The sequence below is a fragment of the Crinia signifera genome, chromosome 6, assembly GCF_055691185.1.
Source record: "Crinia signifera chromosome 6, ASM5569118v1, whole genome shotgun sequence".
Classification (NCBI taxonomy): Eukaryota; Metazoa; Chordata; class Amphibia; order Anura; family Myobatrachidae; genus Crinia; species Crinia signifera.
In genome coordinates, this window is record NC_139222.1 from 258,084,563 (window position 1) to 258,104,173 (window position 19,611).

A 19,611-nucleotide genomic window follows, 5' to 3' on the forward strand; every position below is an offset into this window, starting at 1 on the left:
TTGATAAGCATGGCTCTGACGATCTCGTGAATATTTATTTACTGTGGTTTAGGACGTGCCCGTCTCACACTCTCCCCTGATTGGAATATGTATAGAATATATACATTATGTAAATGAATGGCAGAACAGCGACTTGGCATAAAATCCCCCGCGGGGACCGTTTCAAACCAGCTCATTTCGGTCCGAATTCGTCCCCTTTCCCGATGTTCGGCTTCAAGGAGTTTCACACTTGCCGAGCCGTTTGCTCCAGGAAGGGCGGGCATCAGAAACCCAGTGGTTTATGGGTATTTTCATAAAACTCTCATTCCCCTAAGACTGCAGGCAAGGGGCTGGCGGCTGACGTCACAGGATGTCAGGCGCCCGCCCCGAATTTGGGGGATAGTGGCCAGAACAAAAGTCAGTGTAGACTGCCTTTTATTACCGAAGGGGAGAAAAATCATTTGATGGTCAGTGACCATCGAATGATTTTTCTCCTGTTCGGCAGCATGCGAGGGGATGCGTTCAGCCGGGCGGCATTTACCGGTTTTCTAGGCTGTGAACAAGCAGCCTAGCAAAGTGGTCTGAATCAGGCCCCTTGCTCCATTCCATATGCTTGTGTGCAGAACGCCAGCACTTTCTAGGTCCATGAATCAGAAAGACGGTCCTTCCAAAATCAGGAATATACAGAACCCACTTATCTTTGGATTCAGATCAAAATGTATATTATGGGCAAATATATGGAAATTCATCACTGCACCTAGTCATACATTACATGGTAACCCATATCTATGCTTCAAGGCTATTTCTTCAGGACAGGGGCATGTAGGTTGCAAGTGTTCCCGATCCCTGGCCTGCCAGTCTAGAGCGATTATGGGCAGTGTGACCTCTGACCGTCACGCAGCACAGACCGCACCGGCCATATCTGCTCCAGAGTGACGAGCACCTCCGAGTCCTCCTGTCTCCTGTGCAGCTTCAACCGCTCTGCTGCTGGTGCCACCCACCCGCTCCCGGCCGACCGCCCGCCCATGTAAGTAAATGTGCAGTGCAGCCGGAGTGGAGGCACGGTGCTTGTTTTTTGCTCACTGTGTGTGCCCCCTAGAGATGTCAATCCCGGGATTGAGCATTTTTCAATCTAGATTCCCAGGACTGGCATTCCTAGGTATAATGCAGCTAGGGAAACTCTGGTTTTAATGGAAGATGTAGAACATGGATTCTTACCACCAGTCCTCAAGTACCACCAACAGCTCATGTTTTGTGGATCTCTTTGATCATACACAGGCAAGATCCTTTATGTTGCTGGCTCAGTAATTATCCCACCTGCATCCACAGGCAGAAATCATTAAAGCATGAACTTCTGGGAAAACGTGAGTTGAGGTTGAGAATCACTGGTGTAGTATTAATAAACAACATAACAGCAAAGACGGATGATGATTAGAGGTCGATTATCTGGAAGCTAATTAATGGTTTCTGCAGATGGGGGCGATAAGATAATTTCTGCTCCCAGCCTCCTGGGGTGCAAGCAGAGATGTACGAAGTGAATAATTTGGGCACCCAAACGGTACTTTTTGCATGGCACCCTAGTAAGGCTTAGCTGTTGCATAATGCCCCCTCCTAACGTGATGGGGGAAATTATGGGTGCCCATTAAACTATTGAATCCTCAGCATGAAATGTTCAGGGTGAAAACAAAACCTTCAGAAATCAAAAAAATGAAATGAATACATGGCCTTCACTAAGCTTTAAGGACTAAAATGAGTCAGTCAGTGTCGAAACCAGAATCTCGACATATACGTTTAGTCAACTTTTAAAATGTTGACGTTCACAAATGTCATCATAGTCAAAGGGGGTGGGGATCTGAATTGAGGTGGCAGGCAGAAATGTGCAAAAAAGTGACCCACAGTAGTGATCACTCTAAAGCTGTGTACACACGGGGGCGATTTTTGCTAATATAATCTCTGGTCGCTGATGCAAACGGGATACTGAGTGATATATCGCCAACCGATATATCGCTGCCGTGTACGCACCTTAACACCCTGAATCTTTCAAATCCTGTGCAGTTCCTCTTCCCTGTCTGCGGTGTCACTCGCTGCTGTGGTGCTTCTATCTGGTCTGTATTTCCGCACTGATATACAGACCCGCCCTGTGCTAGAATAAACACTAGTGACCAGTTTGGCTGCCTAAATGGCATTTTACACATCACGCCCAAAACTTTGGCTGGGTTCAGATGCATTTCTTTGGCTAAACCTGGCACTTATGGGCTCGATCAGTGCGACAAAACAGTGGGCACCCAAGCAATTGAATATGGCCCTGTTTAAAGGGATGGGCGATATGCAATTTTGGGTGCCAATTAAACAATTGAATAACCCCCAAAATGTCAACATGGCAGTGTTGTCACTAGAATGGCAATAGTACAGTTTAGTGTTATTTTTAGGGTTAGGTTAGGAAATGCAACAAAAGTCTTGTATTTACATTCTGGTGTTGACATTATGAACAAATTATCATTTGACCAAAATCAACATTTTTTTTTTCTGTCAACATCACAACCATAACGGCATTCAGCTTGTCAACATTCACACCATGTTGATATTTTGAATATCAACTTTTCATAACCCACCCATAAATTAATTATTGGCCTACGTGACCAGTGGCAGTTTTTACCTATGGGCAGCAGCCTCCCCTCCAGGTAAAATCTGTCACTGTGTGAAGAAGTCAGATGCAGTCTGTGAGACTGCTCTGGCTTCACTGTGACGGGCAGTGACTTCCTATTGGAAGTCCGACTTGCCAGTCACCCAAGGCAGTCCCATTGGGAGGTATTCCCTCCCTCCGGGATGCCTCTAGGAGGCTGCTGCGCGGCAGCCCATAAAAAACAGGTTCTGCGCATGCACCTGACCTGGGATCATGAATATGCATCTGTGGACTGCTGCCGAAGCAGCCCATGGAGGCTGGGGGCCAGCGCCTGTGCAGTGCCGCAGAAGCTACTGTGCCAGTCCCGCGGCAGGTGTCGGGACCGGCATCCCCCCTCCTCCACAGAGGTAAGAGCTCAGTGAAAAAGGTCACTGCCTCTTATCATATTCTCAGTAAAAGTTATATTTACAGTAGTTATCAGGTTTTGGGATAAACAGCAGCTGCTGTAATTTCCATCGGAATGGAGACTAAAGGGCAAAGAAGAATTTTTACAAGGTGAGGTGTTAACTCTTTCAGCTAACAACCACCATCTGCTGAGAACAATGTTATATAGCCTACAGCAAGACTTCCATGAAAAATTATATAAAGTTCCAAATGTTTTTAAATGGATACAATTATCACATATAAACTCATGTGAAAATAGCACCCCTAGTGGATACATAGAAGAACAACGTCCAAATTGATAAAAGCAACCTACTTGATTTTATACTGATAATTCCTTTCTGACGGAGACATCTCTACCCTACCACTTACTGCTCCCCAGCACTCCTGGCTTTCTGAAGCATAATGTGCCTACTCACCCCCTTTGTCTCTGCCTTATGCCAGTGGAACACACAGCAACCTGGGTAATGAGGATTGATTATATGGCCGTAATATCTATAGGTGCCCATAGACAGTACAATTATTGTATGCAATTTGGACTAGATCGCATCGCACAATGCAATGAGAGGAGATGCAATCTACTACAAAAAGTGCAGCACATAGTTACTGAGCTGTGCGATGATATGTGTGCGGGAGCGGGTATCTCATCACATCCGACAATTGTACAGTGTACCTTTAGAACTTGACAATGTGGCACGAGCATTCCGTAGTTCCTGATCAATAGTTACCGGCAGGAACCCACAACTACACATTCCCAACCTTAAGGTGGCCATACACACACAGATTTATCTTCAGATCTGTCTGGTTGGAACAAAAACATGGTTATGGATGAGAGCAAATGACAGTTGACCATTTGCTTGGAAATGCTGGAAACCTGACAAACTGTCACTCATCCATAACCATGTTTTTGTTCCAACCAGCCAGATCTGAAGATAAATCTTACTAGTGTATGGGCACCTTAAGACTTTTGTTAACAAATTCTCACTAGTCAACACCAGGGTTACTTATAGGATTCTAGACCTTTAGATTTGCTAGTAAACATCTGATTAGGAATGCATTTTAAATAGTAATAGGTCATTGACTAAACTATATAAATGAAACCCACTCAATATATCGTTAAACAGGTGCAATGACAATTATCGGGTTTTGGGTCCCAATTCATTACCAAGAGCTCTTACTTGCCTGCCATGTTAAGGCTGGGTTAATGCTTAGGATCCATGGATTGGTTGAGGTTATCGCACCAACCCTTTTATGGATACACACTTACCATACATAAACCGGGCAGCGGATTGGTAAGAGATCCGTAAGAACATGCATGGCCACTTGTGACGTCAATGGCTGCCGCAGGTGACCAATCACGTGTTCTGCCACATGTACCAGTATATCTGCATCAGTTTGCTGCAGAGCCAACTGATAGGTCAGTAAACAGCACCACTCACAGACCTATTAGTTGTACATAATATATCAATGCGCCATCAATATACCGTTCAAACAAAAGTGTGTACCCAGGCTAGATCAGTTTTCAGCATTTTATTAAAAAATAAATCAGAGAAGATCCATTGATGGAGTGATCACTGTACAGAGCCAGAACTTTTACTATAAAGCAGAGAAACATTTTAGTACATCATAGGGAGACAGCGCAGTTTTCTTTTAACATAAGAGTCGAGGATCAGATGTATATTATATTTTAGATTGCAAAAATAAATACTTTTTTTTTCCCATATAATATCCCAGTAACTCAGTGCTGTAATAGAGGTCAGGGATTCATATAAATTAAGGTTAACGTACAGATTTTTGACAAGTTCAACCATTGCAATGCCAAAATGCTACTTCTGACCAACCGGTAAAATATTCATTACAGCCAAGACCTCTCTTAAAAACCATAAAACAAACTTAAAAACCGTTTCCATATGAAATCCTGATGTTGATATGTATGGTACAGGATGGAATATATATCCGCAGCAATGCACAACATAAGCATAGGACTGAGCATGTCACAGCAGCTGGTAGAGCTTATACATTTCTATATGTCAGAGCATCTGCATTTACAGGCTGAAACCGTTCTTGCATTGGTCGGCGTTTTCTGTGGTTTGAGCAACAGCATCCAATGGGAAGCAAGTCTCCACTGTCATGTGGCTTCCAAGTATATAGAAGTTGTTACATTGGTCCCAAGATCAAGGACGCTACACCTATGTCTGCTACAACAATGGCAGGATGTTTGAGCAAAGAATGGCACGGAATCATTGCATGTCCCAGTCGCAGATGTGCTCATGCCTGTGGTCGGACTGCCCATTCACCATCTTCTCTGCGGTTTTCCCTGACGAGGAGTTGGACAGGCTGCTGCTCTCTACTAGGTGCATTAATCGGTCTAGTCGAGCGTCCAGGTGCTCCTGCAAAGTCTTCATCCTGTGATCAATGTGATCCAAGAGGGTCCTCTCCATCCGCTCCATGTGTACGGAAAGCAGCTTCTCCAACGATGGATCCACCTTCTCTTCCCTGCAATATAAAACACAATACAATGTATATAGCATGTTACACAGGAGACACAAATACATGTAGTATTATCTTTATTCTAAACATTTCAAAATGTCTGTGATTAGGCATGTCACTAATTGCCGAGTGTTTCTTCATATAGTCACCGTAAAGAGCAATGCATTCTATTTAACTGGAAATAGGAGCACGGTCATTTTAAAAAGGTGCTACAAACTAAGGAAACTCTAACAAATCCAAAGAACTAATTAACTTTAAACTTAAACAGTTTAACTTTAAACTGTCATTTTTCTAAACATAACCCACTACAATGACAAATGTTTGATTCCTTCGTAAACATTAAATATTATATAAGAATTTATACACAGATACATATACGCACACATACAATTCCATCATCCACACACAGCGATGCTGGTATATATAAGGATACACCTATCAAGTCACTAAGAAGCAATTGGGCAGATGTATCAATCTGCCTATAACTTTTTTAAATAACAAGTCCCGCTTCTCCAGCATAACGTGGAGAAGCGGGCAATCGTTATAGGCAGATGTATTAACCCCCCGAAGCCGATAAGGAGAGCCGTTTTTGCCCATCAGGACCACCAAACTCAGCATCACCAGCCAGTCAGTAGGTCATACAAAGAGAAACCGGACACTGAAATAGCACAATGACATAGAAAGCTGTATTCCTATGGGTTATTGGGATACGGTCAGCAGGCCCACTCAATTAAGGTTGACATACATTGGGTCGACTACTGAAATAGGTCAACATGGCTGGAAGTTCGACACAAGCATTAGGTCGACAATGTAAAGGTCGACATGTGTTTCACTTTTTTTGGGCCGCCAGGCGGTATTTCATACCCTACCATCCACTACGGTATGTGGGAGAAGATAATAGAGTGCTGACGGTGTCCAGGTCGACAAAATGTGTGTCAACCATCTGACCTCCCTATTGTCGACTTAATGCTTGTTTAGACCTTCCGACACTGTTGAGCTACTTCAGGCATTGACCTAAGCCCTATCCACCTTCAGTGGTCGAAACAATGTATGTCAATGTATGTCAACCGTAACTGAGTGACCCATACCTGGGTTATTTTGGAGATCGGAAGTAAAGCGGAGTTGCCGTACAAACCTGTTCCAACACAGCAACAATCAGACTTTAGTTTTCATTAGTTTCACCCACTGCAGACATATAGGGGTAAATTTACTAAAATGGGAGTTCTATTAAAGATTGGTTGCTATGGTCAACATCCAATCAGATTCTATTATCTTCTAGAAGGTGTTAATTATTTACAAAGTGGAATATGACTGGTAGCTACGGACAACATCCTCAACAAAACTCTAGACCTTCGTCATTGTACCCCATAGAGTAAAGTGTACACAGTAGAACGCTTCTGCGATTTGATTGGTTACCTTGGTGCTGAACAGGATTCCTGTCTGATCTCCCCACGCGGCTTCTTGTCCCCACAAAGGTTGCGTAGAAGTGGCAGTAAGGAGTCAGGGCTATGACAATTTGGGGCCTGACCCATTTGGCCCTGCAGTACCGATGACATAATAGACCCCAAGTCACATGGAGAGCCTGCCGGTGGTTGAAATGAGGTATGAGGTGTGGAGGCCTGGTTCCGTGCGGTCTCCTCTCTTGTATCGGGAGCCTGGTGTCCAACATCGTCTTTCTTCCCATCTCTGCCATGCGCAAAGCTGCCAAACAGCTGCAGTAAATGAGCGCCGAAAGGAGCTTGGTGCTAGAAGTATGAAGGAAAAAAGCCATTACAAACACTGTATGAATATATAGCAATACATATACACGGAGCAATCGAGACAAATCGCTGAAGCAGAGCTCTGCCAAACAGGTCTCCATGAAATGAAACCAGACACAAACATAAAATGAATGCCCAAACAAATTCTGTCATTTCTCTAATGCGGCCTCGAAAAAAGACACAATCTGATTGGTTGCTATGGGCAAAAATCACATCTTTTCATTTTTAGAAACTTTAGTAAATGTATAACTTAAGGATCACTGGTGGCAGTGTATAAGCTGCTCTGGGATGCTGTGCAGCTTATAATGCAAATTGCAGTAATGTATGGACCAGGACGGCAGTAACAGGGCAAAGAATTGCAGTTTTCTTTTATGGAAGAACTTAGTCAGATTTCAGGTGCTATTGCCAAAAGCGGATTCATTTTACAATGAAGCTTAAACATTCACTTTCATTTTATAAGACAAGAAAATATGAATGAGCTTGTGGGAGCGGATACATTTAAGAGATGGTGCCCAATCTAGCTGTACAACCTTTTACGCGACATAATAGGACGAACCGGTCACAGAGGTACCAGAAGCACAACCCTGTCCACATATATAAATAAGGGTACATTCTTGCATTTGCAAGAAAACAATCGTTGCAAAAGAACTTCAAACAATGGGCCCAATTCAGCTTTGCTTATAAAGCAAAACGGCCACTGCTGTCACTCGTATGCCCAGCCCAAAGCAAGGCCGTCGATTGCAAGAGCAATGTAGAAATGCGACTGCATCGCAGAAATGGGAAGCGCTCACATTTCTATGGTAGCAGACTGGCTGCGAAGGCAGATGCAATGCCGGTATTTCCGTCACGCAGTTTTTCTGCAAAATGCCCTTAAAACTGTCCTTACGGGAATGAGTTGTACAGAATGCGCCCTCTTAAAGACACCCCACCGCCACATCAGCACTCCCCATTGACACTAAAAATGCTACAGTTCGCGAATAAGAATGTGCAGGAGTGCAAGAGTCGCCAATTAGTGATTTGCGCACATGTACAACTGGTGCTGAATCAGGCCCTACAATCACAATAACGACAGTCCTAACATCACCCTGCTATCACCGTTATTAAATATTATGCTAAAAGAGCAGTAGGAGTTTTAACGTAAAAGCTTAGATCAGGCATGTCCAAACGGTGGCCCTCCAGCTGTTGTGAAACTACACATCCCAGCATGCCTTGCCATAGTTTTAGCATTCCCTAATAGCAAAACAGTGGCAAGGCATCATGGGACTTGTAGTTTCACAAAAGCTGGAGGGCCATAGTTTGGTGTACATGATCCTCACTATGAATGGAAACAAATCCCTAATCTGGCCAATTTTTAGTTCCCTGATGAAACAATACCATCATCGCATGTGGATTGTCTTTCTCATGAGAATCATTCGAGGAATATCTGGGACATAAGAAAGTCAAAATCCAGGAGCACTGTGCACTCGATTTTAGCAGAAGCAAAGGATAAAAATGAAATAATTCACCAGAGCCTTCCTCAGGATAAGCGTACCAGATGGGCTCAGCTGCATATAGGTCCATATAAGAATAAATGTCCGGTGTAGTGGTCAGGTCTGCCAGAGAATAATCCGGATAGGCAATAAGCTTGTGAATGTCATCTGCATTTCCCAAATCACAGCAATCAGGGGCATCAAGAGTATAGGAGACACCTCTTCGTATATCATCCAAGCAGCGAGAGATTCTGGCAGATGAAGCATATATAGCATGTAGGATTTGCGTAGCAGAGGATTCCATTTTTAGCAAAAGAACAAGTGACTCAAGTGATCCGCTATAGGAATATGTATAGTGGTCCGGCCAGGAAATCGCCAAAAATGGGTCACATTCAGCAGAGTCGTAGGTCAATATCCAAGCCAAGAGAACGGCGTCAGTTCACCAATTATACCGTTAAGGCGCTGGATCACCCGGCGGCTGCACAGGACAAAAGCAGGAGTATACCGAATGGCTCCGAACCCCACCACGGCTGCCATCCACTGGATCTTAGGCGGTCTGTATCGAGCCCCCCAGCTCTGTGCACCAACGATCAGGGCAAGATGGCGCCGGTCCCTCCGGTGCGGTCAGCGACAGTGCGTCCCAGCCGAGACCACTTCCCGCTACCTCCGCTAAATTTGCCGGAGAGGTTGCCAGCCCGCACTCCCTCCAGCCCGCCGGGTCACCGTAAGCAGGGGGCTATTCAGCAGGAGAGTGTGTCCGGCGCTGGGAAACTCGGCCTGCAGATCCCCAGCTTCCGGGGTCCGGTGTATCAGCAGGCCGCAAATGAGAAATCAGCCTAGGTGGCGCAGAGACTACGTCGCAGCACACCAGCCGGGGCACCGGGTAGTCAGGTATGTGGTCCCACAGGCAAGGCAAGTGCCAGATCCGTCAGCGGGGGTAAAATAGGATATTTAAAAGGATATGTAGCAGGAGCTCCTGTAAGCTGCTGCTTTCCTCTAGCCTGTCCAAGCCACGCCCCGGAGGGCCATAGTTTGGAAATGCCTGGCTTAGATGGACTGTTTCACTTGAACCATGGTTCTCAACCCTCAAGTACATCCCAACAGGGGATGTGCTGTGTGTAAGCAGGTGGGATAAGTACAGACCCAGCAGTCCAGATGAATTTGCCTGTAGACTAATAAAATGACAGTCTGCATTGTCATATGTAGAGGATTCCCAAATTACAGTTCTGTCCTTTTTTACTGTTTCTGCAGCGGGAAATAGCCCCTCTCTGCAGGCCCAATACACCTCAGAAAAACTGTGCGTCTTATTCGCATAAAAAAAAAAAAAAAAGAGAACTGAAAACAGCAGAACTACTGAAACAGCTTATACTGAGGAATTTGATGTGTGACATTTGTACACCTGGGGCGACCGAGTCTTAATATGTATTCAAAAGACAACTTTGTACGTGTTTATAACTAAGGCCCTTATTCAGATGCAGTACAAATTTGTTCTCAAAATGGGCAAAACCATGTGCACTGTAGGTGGGGCAGATGTAACATGTGCAGAGAGAGTTAGATTTGTGTGAGTTATTTTGTTTCTGTGCAGGGTAAATACTGGCTGCATTATTTTTACACTGCAAATTCGATTTCAGTTTCAACACACCCCACCCAAATCTAACTCTCTCTGCACATGTTACATCTGCCCCACCTGCAGTGCACATGGTTTTGCCCATTTTGAGAACAAATTTGTACTGCGATCAGATCTGAATAAGGGCCTAATTCGTGTGCGCTTCAAGTCACAGTCCAATATCTCTGGTACACGGAGTGGTGTTCACTGCATCTGTGAGGTAATAGTTCAAGAAAACTACAATACACCGTTCCTCTCGGAATGGTTCAGTTGTGACAGACATCTCACACTTTCCAGCTCTAGGTGTATGAGGAGGATACATTATATACACCTAAAATACATTTAAAAAAAGGTTATTATGGAAAAGAAACATGGTAAGATATAGACAAAGCTGCTTTGACTTTATTTATTCCGATTTCTTATTGATGTACATAAAAGCCGCTACAAAGCGATATCGATTATCTAACCTTCTGCTGAGCACGCATCATGGTCATGAGTTCCTCTGCGCCAGGTGACATTTTCCCACCCATGCTGTCCATAATACTTTGCACACGCTCCAAATTAATTGACGGACTAAGGACGGATGAGGCTTGGGAACACCTTTCAGGGACGGAGGTCACTTGCACACAGATCTCACTCAGCAATACTCTGCGTCTTCCGCCAAGTGAAAGCAGCTTAAAAAGAAATAGGCATTAGTTCCGATTACACAAGTACAGGAAATGTACATATGAAAATATAATATATCCACACTAATGAGTAGAACATATACCAATGTCAAACGTCTGTTCTCCGAGAAGTTTATAACTTTTACTTTCAGCATACCCCAGCAGTGAAAGTACAGTAACCCATTATTTATCAGGATATCCAACTGCAATTGTTGTTCTATAACAGAAATGTCACACATTAACTTACGGGCCAGGCTTAACCATGTAGTTATGTCGGGTTTTCTTTAAATTAATTTAGGAACAGTCTAGAGCAGTGTTTTGCAACAATGGTCCTCACTCATTAGTCGAGGTTTTAGGGATATCCCTGCTTAAGCACAGGTGACTTAGGGTTTTCCGGCTGTCGCGTTACAGTCAAACAGAACGAAAACGACCCGGGATTCTGACTGTCGGGGACGTTTGACAGTCGAAATCACAGATTGAATACCCCCAAAAAACTAGAAGAATGAGAGGCGATGGCGAAGTCATCGCAGCCCCCCTTCTGTCAGAAGATACAAGCCACCACTGCCCATACCACATTATGCAACACACCGTAATGCCCATTACACAATATGACACACACCGTAATGCCCATTACATATTATGCCACATAAGTGCCGCTTACCTTTATGCTCACTGCTAGGGGTTACATGCACAGTGCTATGGGAAGTTAGTGTGTACACTTCACTGTGTGGAAAAAGGAGACAGCCAGACAGAGCAGTGGGATACCTGGCTATCTCAGAGCAGGTCCATTAGTTTGCGGTGAGGCTATTTCAAATAACGCACCGGCCCGCAAGGCAATCGGAGCTTGCGGCTCATGCAGCAGTGGCTCACAAGTTGGCACTCCAATTGAAAAAGCTCTGCCACAGACAGATGAACTTGCTCTGAGTGAGACAGCCGAGTTTACCACCGATCTGCCCGGCTGCCACCTTTAGCAATGCAGGCAGGGACAGACAGCAGGGCAAGGTGAGCGGATGGAGGCGGAACCGTACCATCTCCAAAATGGAAACGACGAAAGCAGTTCCACCCTGTTCCAGCTCACTTTATCCCCTGGTAGGCAGTGGTGCCAATAATATATACATTGCTGGCCTGCTGAAAATCACCTAGTGTGTATGGGCCTTTAGTATCTGTTTGGCTGGTACATTATCACATTCCACTTCACCAGGCTTAATACATCTGCCCCACTACATTGTCAGCATAAGGCATTCTGAGCGATGGAGTCAGAAAGTAGCAATGGTGTCCATGTTGAAAGCCTGATTGGTTTATGTGTAGTGAGGCACAAATAAATACCTTGACTTTACATGATGGCACAGGGAAATCCAGCTTCAGCTGTGCTTTGTACAATGTGACAGGGCTGTCTTCTCCACTGCTGGAAAGGGTGCAGAACTTCTCTCCTCGGCTGGTTCCCAAGTACTCATCTTCCTGGCCATCTTGGGAACCACTGTAAACCTCAATGGTCCTTGCTTCGCTGCAGATACTAACATTCAGTATTCGATCTTTCCCTTGTGCGACACAGCACAATGACAAGGTACATGGTGTGTCTACTTGTGATGGGGACGGTGGTTCCAAATATATACAGTTCTCCCTGAAAGGAAAACAATATAAACAGCGTGACATAAGAATTACAGGAATGATTTCAGTGTTCACAAATTGAACATATAGGGTATTTCCTATCAAGACATAGATATGAAAATGCTAATGCATTCTCCAACAGTACTTAGACATACAATGCAGTTTTGGGTAGACTATATGAAAATACCATCGATCATAACATCTAAGTTGGGTAAAGATTTATTTGTCTGTTGGGAATGAAAACGTGGTATTGTATGGGAGAAAATGCCAAACAACCATTTGTTCCCAAATACTGGAAACAGATAATGGTTAGTTAAATCGTTTTGATTTAAAAAAGTTATCCAAACAGTATTTTTTTTCCATTTTCCAGCATTTGGAGTCAAATGGTCGGCTGTCAATTGCTCCCATACATGACTATCAAATCTTTGTTCCCACCAGACATATTGGACAAATAAACCTGAGGGTGTCTACACAGGTTAAGAATTCTGATACCCCTTTCACACTCGCAGAGCCGGGTCATACCCGGGAATGTGTTCCCGGATGCTTCCCGGGACTCTACCCGGGAATGTACCCTTTCACACTGCACTCAGACCTGGGATCGACCCGGGACAGCCCCATTCACACTGATCCCAGGAAATCCCTGCAAATACATATGCATGTCATTAGAAATGGACTCCAGGGCTCTGAAAGATGACATCAGCATTTGTGAGCCCAAGAAAGCTCCAATCAGCAGCTTTTTTAAAGTCCCGTGTACCCAATCCCGGGCACGGGACCATTCACATTGACCGCATCCCGGGTCAATTCCGGAATCTACCCAGGCCAGGACCTGGGTAGAAATCCCGGGATGTTCATCCCGGGATATTCTTTCAAGATCCTTTCACACTGAGCTAAATCCCGGGTTGATGCGCGTTCATGTGCAAAAACCCAGGATATTTTTGCAAGTGTGAAAGGTATTAATAGGCTCAATACAATGATCAGTATGGAAGAACAATGTATTGTGTGTGTTAAGTGCTGTGCCACACAAGCAGCAGCAGGTGTATTACCAATTAGACAAGGTGCAATCAAGATGATTTAAAATTATTACACACGCACTCTATTCATAATTCTCAGGTGATGAAGAAAGGGGTGTTTAATGTATACGACAAAATTGATAACAAGAATCATGGATGTTTATCAACCACTGAAGACCGACTCACAATAGTTCTGATGGCAGCGTGGTGCTGACGGTTTATTTTCCCCGTCACTCTCGTCTCAGCTCTGACCATTAGCAAAACTTTATAGGGCATACACATGTGGCTTAGATTGCAGTGTTTTGCCTGTTAGCAGAGGATCAGCACTGATCGCTCAGCACTCTTCGCATGTGTGCTGAGCGATCTGTGCTTATGCAGCTCACTCAGCACGGGGCACCCGACACCCTGTGTGTACGGGGCTTTACGCACAGATGGGTTCAAGTCATCGGTGACTCTCTGCCCTTGATAGAACCTACTGATGGCAGGATTAATGATGAACCATTCTATCTACAGCCCAATGGTTCCCAAATTCAGTAATGTGGCACCCTGGGCTGCCTCAGGGTGCTTACACGCATCAGTTCTAGAAACCATGATGACAGGAGAAGAGAAACCATCTGAACTAAGCCATCGATGGTGGGAATATATCATGACTGTCATCATCAGTTGCTAAACATCGATGATTCTTGTGATCAATTGTGCAACGTCATTATTTTTGCTGTGTCTCAATGATAAACCTTTGGAATAGGGGTGCCCTGACGGAAATGCTAATACTCTAGTGCAGTGGTTCTCAACATCGGTGCTCAAGTACCCCCCCAACGGTTCATGTTTTCCAGGTCACCCTGCAGGTGCACAGGTGTACTCATTATTCACTGACACATTTTAAAAGATCCACAGGTGGAGCTAATTACTTCACTTGTGATTCTGTGAGGAGACCTGGAAAACGTGAGCTGTTGGCGGGTCCTTGAGGACCGAGGTTGAGAACCACTGCTCTAGTGTGCTATGATTCAATGAAGCTGGAGGACCACTGCTCTAGCCCACCTGAGGTAGCTGCAAGGGGACACCTGCCCTGCAGTCACTAACAATGACAGTACAAATGGAGAATGGGAGGAATGGTTCAGGGCAGGGCTCTATGCTGGAAGCATAAAGGGCCAGCCTCATGGGCAAATGGTTACCTGGTGGTGGCTGCCGCCTCGCCCAGCACCGCAGTGTCCGCAGCAGATACGATCAGGACCTCATCCAGGTCCGCCTGACACAGCCAGGAGCTGGAGCACAGCACAGGGGCCCGGAGGCTGTCGCCCAGACCTGAGGACAGGGGCTCGGACATCCCCCCACCTCACACGGACTGTGAGGCTATACCACTGTGCGCACTACAGAATCAATGACAGCACCATGATGACCAGGAAGCCCGTACACAGGGGGAACACATTTCCAGTCACACAACTTCTGCCCACTAGAGGAAAGCTCTCATGTAGAAACTGTTCGCTGTCGGCCATTTTGTTGTAGTCCAAGTCTACACGCAGCGCGACTTGGCGGTGCATTATTTTACGCCGCGGTCTGTCTCCATAGTGATGATGGGGCAGCTGCAACTTGCAATGTGTCGCTGCCATAACACCCAGTGGCTAGTGTCATAAGGGCCCTACACAGAGTAATAGTAATAGTGGCTGGTCACAGTGCATCTGGGTGCCATGTTGGGAGCTGCAGGGCTGAGGCTTAGGGCAGGCTCCGCTGCAGTGCCCACCTCTACACAGCTAATAATAATTTGGGGTGTGGTGGGGGGAGGAGGATCATTTCCCCCAGTGACAGTCAGACTGACACTGTGTGTGCGTGGTGCCAGCAGCAGTGGCAGTAAGTTCATTTATGCAGGAAGTGGGTTTAAAAATATATATATTATATTTTGGGTGGAAGGAAATGTTTTATTCTTAGTGAAGGAACCATCACAATGCCATCCTAGATGGAAAGTCCTCAGCTCTAGTTCATGGAGCAGTGATAACAGTGGAGAAGTTGCCCATGGCAACCAATCAGTTGCTAGGTATAATTTTATAGAATGCACTTGATAAATGTTAGCTTAAAGCTGATTAGTTGCTAAAGGCAACTTCACCACTTTTTTCAGTGCTTAATGAATAGACACCTGTACCCATAGGTGCCAATTTATGTTTTTGTTGGTGGTGGGTGGGTGCTCAAGCCAAAAAATATAGGGGAGTGGCTGCATGGGGAAGGGGAATACTAATTTATATTACCAGCACAGTTGTCTCCAATATTCAATTACGGCAACAGAGTTCCTCTTTTTACACATTACAGCAGCAGAGTCTCCCTTTTTACACATTACGGCACAATATAATGATACACACCATGAAATGCATTGAAAGTAATCAAAGACACCAAAAGGATTTAGGGGCACATTTATCAAGATCGCAATATTACCGCCCAGGATCGCATTGTAAAATACGATCATATCACCGGAATTTATTACCTGTTGTGCGCAGGGACAGGGCTCTGCGATGTCCCTGCGATGCCCGGAACCGGAAGCCGGGGGTCTGCGCATGCGCGGTTACTCGCTGACCCTCCCACCCCACCCCGCTGCCGCCCGGGCAGTGCGATGTGTAGCCATAGGCTACAATGGGCTATCGCCATTCCAGAATGGCGATAGCCCAGGGATGCGAAGTCGGGCTGCAGTTCGCATCCCTCATAGAAACCAATGGGGGATGCGGCCGGCGGCGCTGCAGGGGGGGATCGCAGCAGGGATCGGAGATTCCTGCTGCGGTCCCCTTTAATACATTTCAGTGATACTTAATATTTGCGGTTAACCCGTTTTCGGCGATTAGCCGCAAATCTTACTTGATAAATGGACCCCTTAGTATTAATACTCACATGAGTCCCACTGAGGTAATCATGGCTATGTGGTATGACTTGAAAAATATCCACCAAAACCGGGGGGAGAGTAGCTCTTATCCTGGAGGGGACACACTCTTTCTCTGTGGAGCCTCTGTGTGTCCATTAAGTTGTGTCCAGACTTTGGATATCTCTGTACTTGGCCCCCATGAGGAGGAGCAGAGAGTGTGCAGTTTACTCCAGAAAGTAAATTGCCTGACTGACCAGAGTAATCCGGGAGGGGTGATGGTAACAATAGTTCCCAGTGTCGTAACAAAAAACTGGGTGTCCCACAGCCAGAAAAGCATACTTTTATGACATAACAAAAATAATCAGTCAGCATTATTAGACCAATACCATACCTCCCAACTTCTGATGAAATAAAATAGCGCCCGAAAAGGGGGCGGGGCGTATGCAAATGAGGACGCGGCTCATGCTAATTAGCCGCAACCTCATTTTCATACGAGAATAGACGCTGTGCGCATGCGCACAGCGTCTATTCTATTAGATTGGGGGGTCTCCCAACTGCCACCCCCCCGCAGCAGGACAATGCCTGCCGCGGGTGGCACAGCGGGACAGGACCCAAAAATCGGGACTGTCCCGCTGTAATCGTGACAGTTGGGAGGTATGCAATACAATCAAAACGTTTTATACATAGAAACTCCCCTGTTCCAGCTCATCTGCAGCACATTTCAAACATCAGGAAGTGCTCACTCATCACCCAGCCACTCGCATCGGCCAGCACTGTTTCAGTAATGCCTGGGAGGAGCTGTCTGTGCACTTCAGCTCCCCCTACAGGCAGCCAGGGTCCTCACTATGATGTGATGTCGGACCTTGCTGCAATCGTGCGGGGGTGCCTGTCATTAGGAGGTGCCTGTGCACCCCCGGCACCCCATGTGTGCACGCCTATGGCTGTTGCAGAGAAGTGGAAAGTTGTGAAACATTAATGGCATTAGTATTTCTGCGGGTTAAGGTAGGCTTGCATGATTTCTGTGTCAGTGAGCTTGGGGTAATGGAGAAGAGCAAGAGGGTAATGAGATTGTGATCAGAAAGAGGGAAGGGAGTGTTAGCAAAATCAGAGACTGAGCACAGCCTGGTGAAAACAAGGTCAAGGCAGTGGCCTTCCTCATGAGTAGAGGAGTCAGACCACTTGGAGAGGCCGAGAGAGGAGTTTGGAAGCATGCAGAGATGGTGGACTGTCAATGGCAATATTGAAGTCACCCATCCAAATCCTAATAGAGTGAACTTCAAATGGTGTGAATGTGAGTGAAGGAACTGGTAGTAGAACTGAGTATGTAAAGGATTTGGACAGTAATATACCTACCCCACCTCCTTTACAGTTACCAGGCCTGGAGGTGTGAGTGAAGTGGAAACCACCATGTGACAGTGCTGCAGGCGAGGCCGTGTCTGATTGTGTGAGCCAGGTTTCTGTAATGGCCAGCAGGTTGAAGTTGTTAGAGATGAAGAGATCGTGGATAGATTTTAATTTGTAGCAAACAGAGCATGCATTCAATAGGGCACATTTAAGTTGTTTGGTGGATGGTGGGAGGCATGTTATATTTATGAGCTGAATTTCTATAAGGCTTAGAACCAGTTAAAACTGAGTGGGACATGTGGTTGGGGCCTGGGTTTGGTGATATGTCACCAGCTAATAAGATTAGAAAAGAGAGATAGATATGGGTGGCTGTTTGTGTTTTTTATATTGGTGGTGATACGTGGATATGAAAGTACAAAGCCGTGCCAATTTTCCACTAAGGGTTCTTCTTGCTGGGAAGAAAGAGAATTAAATGTTCCATCCATACTCTAGTGACCAAACCGGTCCTCGAGATCTATAACCAGTTCATATTTTCCAGGCCATCTGTAGAATGTGTCGGTTAGTAATGAATGCGGCACGTTTGAAAATGTGACAGTTAGTAATGACTACAGCTGTATTCCAGCTAGGTGGTCTGGAAAATGTGAACTGGTAATAGATCTCAAGGACTGGTTTGGCCACCCTTGCCTTATTGTATACTGCACATTATAATGGGGTAAAGAAAGTAGCCTACATTATGATAAATATGTATTCTTTCTAACTGTAGTAGGAGAAGCATGATGGTCCTAGCCATCTCTTTATACTATTTGGGGGTGATTCTGGTCCGTTCGCAAGGACCGTACGTTCGCACGGTGACTCATGTTTTGCGTATGAGCTTGCGCAGCCGCATATCCGAGCATGCCCCGGGTGTGGGATAGCGGCGGATAGTTGCGCCCATGGAAACGCCCAGCATTTCATGGCCGTTAACATGAAAACGTTTCGCGTTCCCATGAAAATCGTGGGTGCCAGGGGTGGGCAGCTGACATCACAGGATGTCAGCTGCCCGCCCACTTCCTTCTGGATGCCCACACACATCTACGTTACCTCAGAGTAACCTTAGATGTGTGTGTGCCTTCCACATCATCCGATGGGGGGCAGCTACTATGGGGCCTAGAGCTGAAGGGGGGGGGGGCATCTTTACTGTATACATTATATTTTCTATATACATTTATCACCATTAGTTGGTACATAGGGGCCCTTACAAACTTTTGCTATGGGGCCTACGAATATCTAGTTATGCCCCTGGATGTGGGTGTTCCCCCACAGCCTGCGAATGGATGTCCATGTCTGTGCGTACAAACATTTCAACCAGAGTAAGGTCCTAAATATACCCTGAGGACAGAGTATTAAAGTCATTATCAGTACTTCCCAGTATCTGATGAACCATAATAAACAGCCAGGGTATCCAGAAATTATATGCACAGGCTTTATCTAGCTACGCTTCCAAATATTTTATTTTATCTTATTTTTCCATTCGAATTATTCTTTACTGCCAGATATCTCTGTGTTTAAATGGATTCTTCATTACCAGTTTCAGAAAATGGAAGATCGTCCCTGGATGGTGAGTTCATAGAAACAAAAAAAAAGGAATGCAATTCAGAATACAATGGCGGAAATTCAGACCTTATCGCATGCACTCGAATTCGCCCAGAGGCTGTTTATTGATAGACTGCACATGCGTACAGGCATGGTGGAAGGGCCCTGCTCGCAATCTATAGGGAAATAGGAAGGATACACAAGG

General features: G+C 45.5%; 2 protein-coding genes across 3 annotated transcripts in view; one reads left to right on the forward strand and one right to left on the reverse strand.

The window, feature by feature from the left end:
• Positions 1-4,558: 4,558 nt before the first annotated feature.
• On the reverse strand, positions 4,559-15,349 carry C6H10orf88 (chromosome 6 C10orf88 homolog). Its single transcript, XM_083149416.1, has 5 exons — positions 14,824-15,349; positions 12,360-12,654; positions 10,836-11,042; positions 6,950-7,278; positions 4,559-5,539 (listed from the first exon to the last, which is right to left on the reverse strand). The coding sequence occupies exons 1-5, from the start codon at positions 14,973-14,975 to the stop codon at positions 5,284-5,286; spliced, it is 1,239 nt and encodes a 412-aa protein (XP_083005542.1). The 5' UTR covers positions 14,976-15,349; the 3' UTR covers positions 4,559-5,283.
• Positions 15,249-19,611, forward strand: part of LOC146009250 (uncharacterized) — a 46,552-nt gene continuing 42,189 nt past the window's right edge. Inside the window, exons 1-2 of one of the 2 annotated variants that reach the window (XM_083149417.1) lie at positions 15,249-15,496; positions 19,367-19,431. In XM_083149417.1, the coding sequence (XP_083005543.1) occupies positions 15,337-15,496; positions 19,367-19,431 (225 nt within the window). In that variant the 5' untranslated portion in view covers positions 15,249-15,336. The remainder of the gene's footprint in view (positions 15,497-19,366; positions 19,432-19,611) is intronic. The other variant, XM_083149418.1, reaches the window with a different exon arrangement.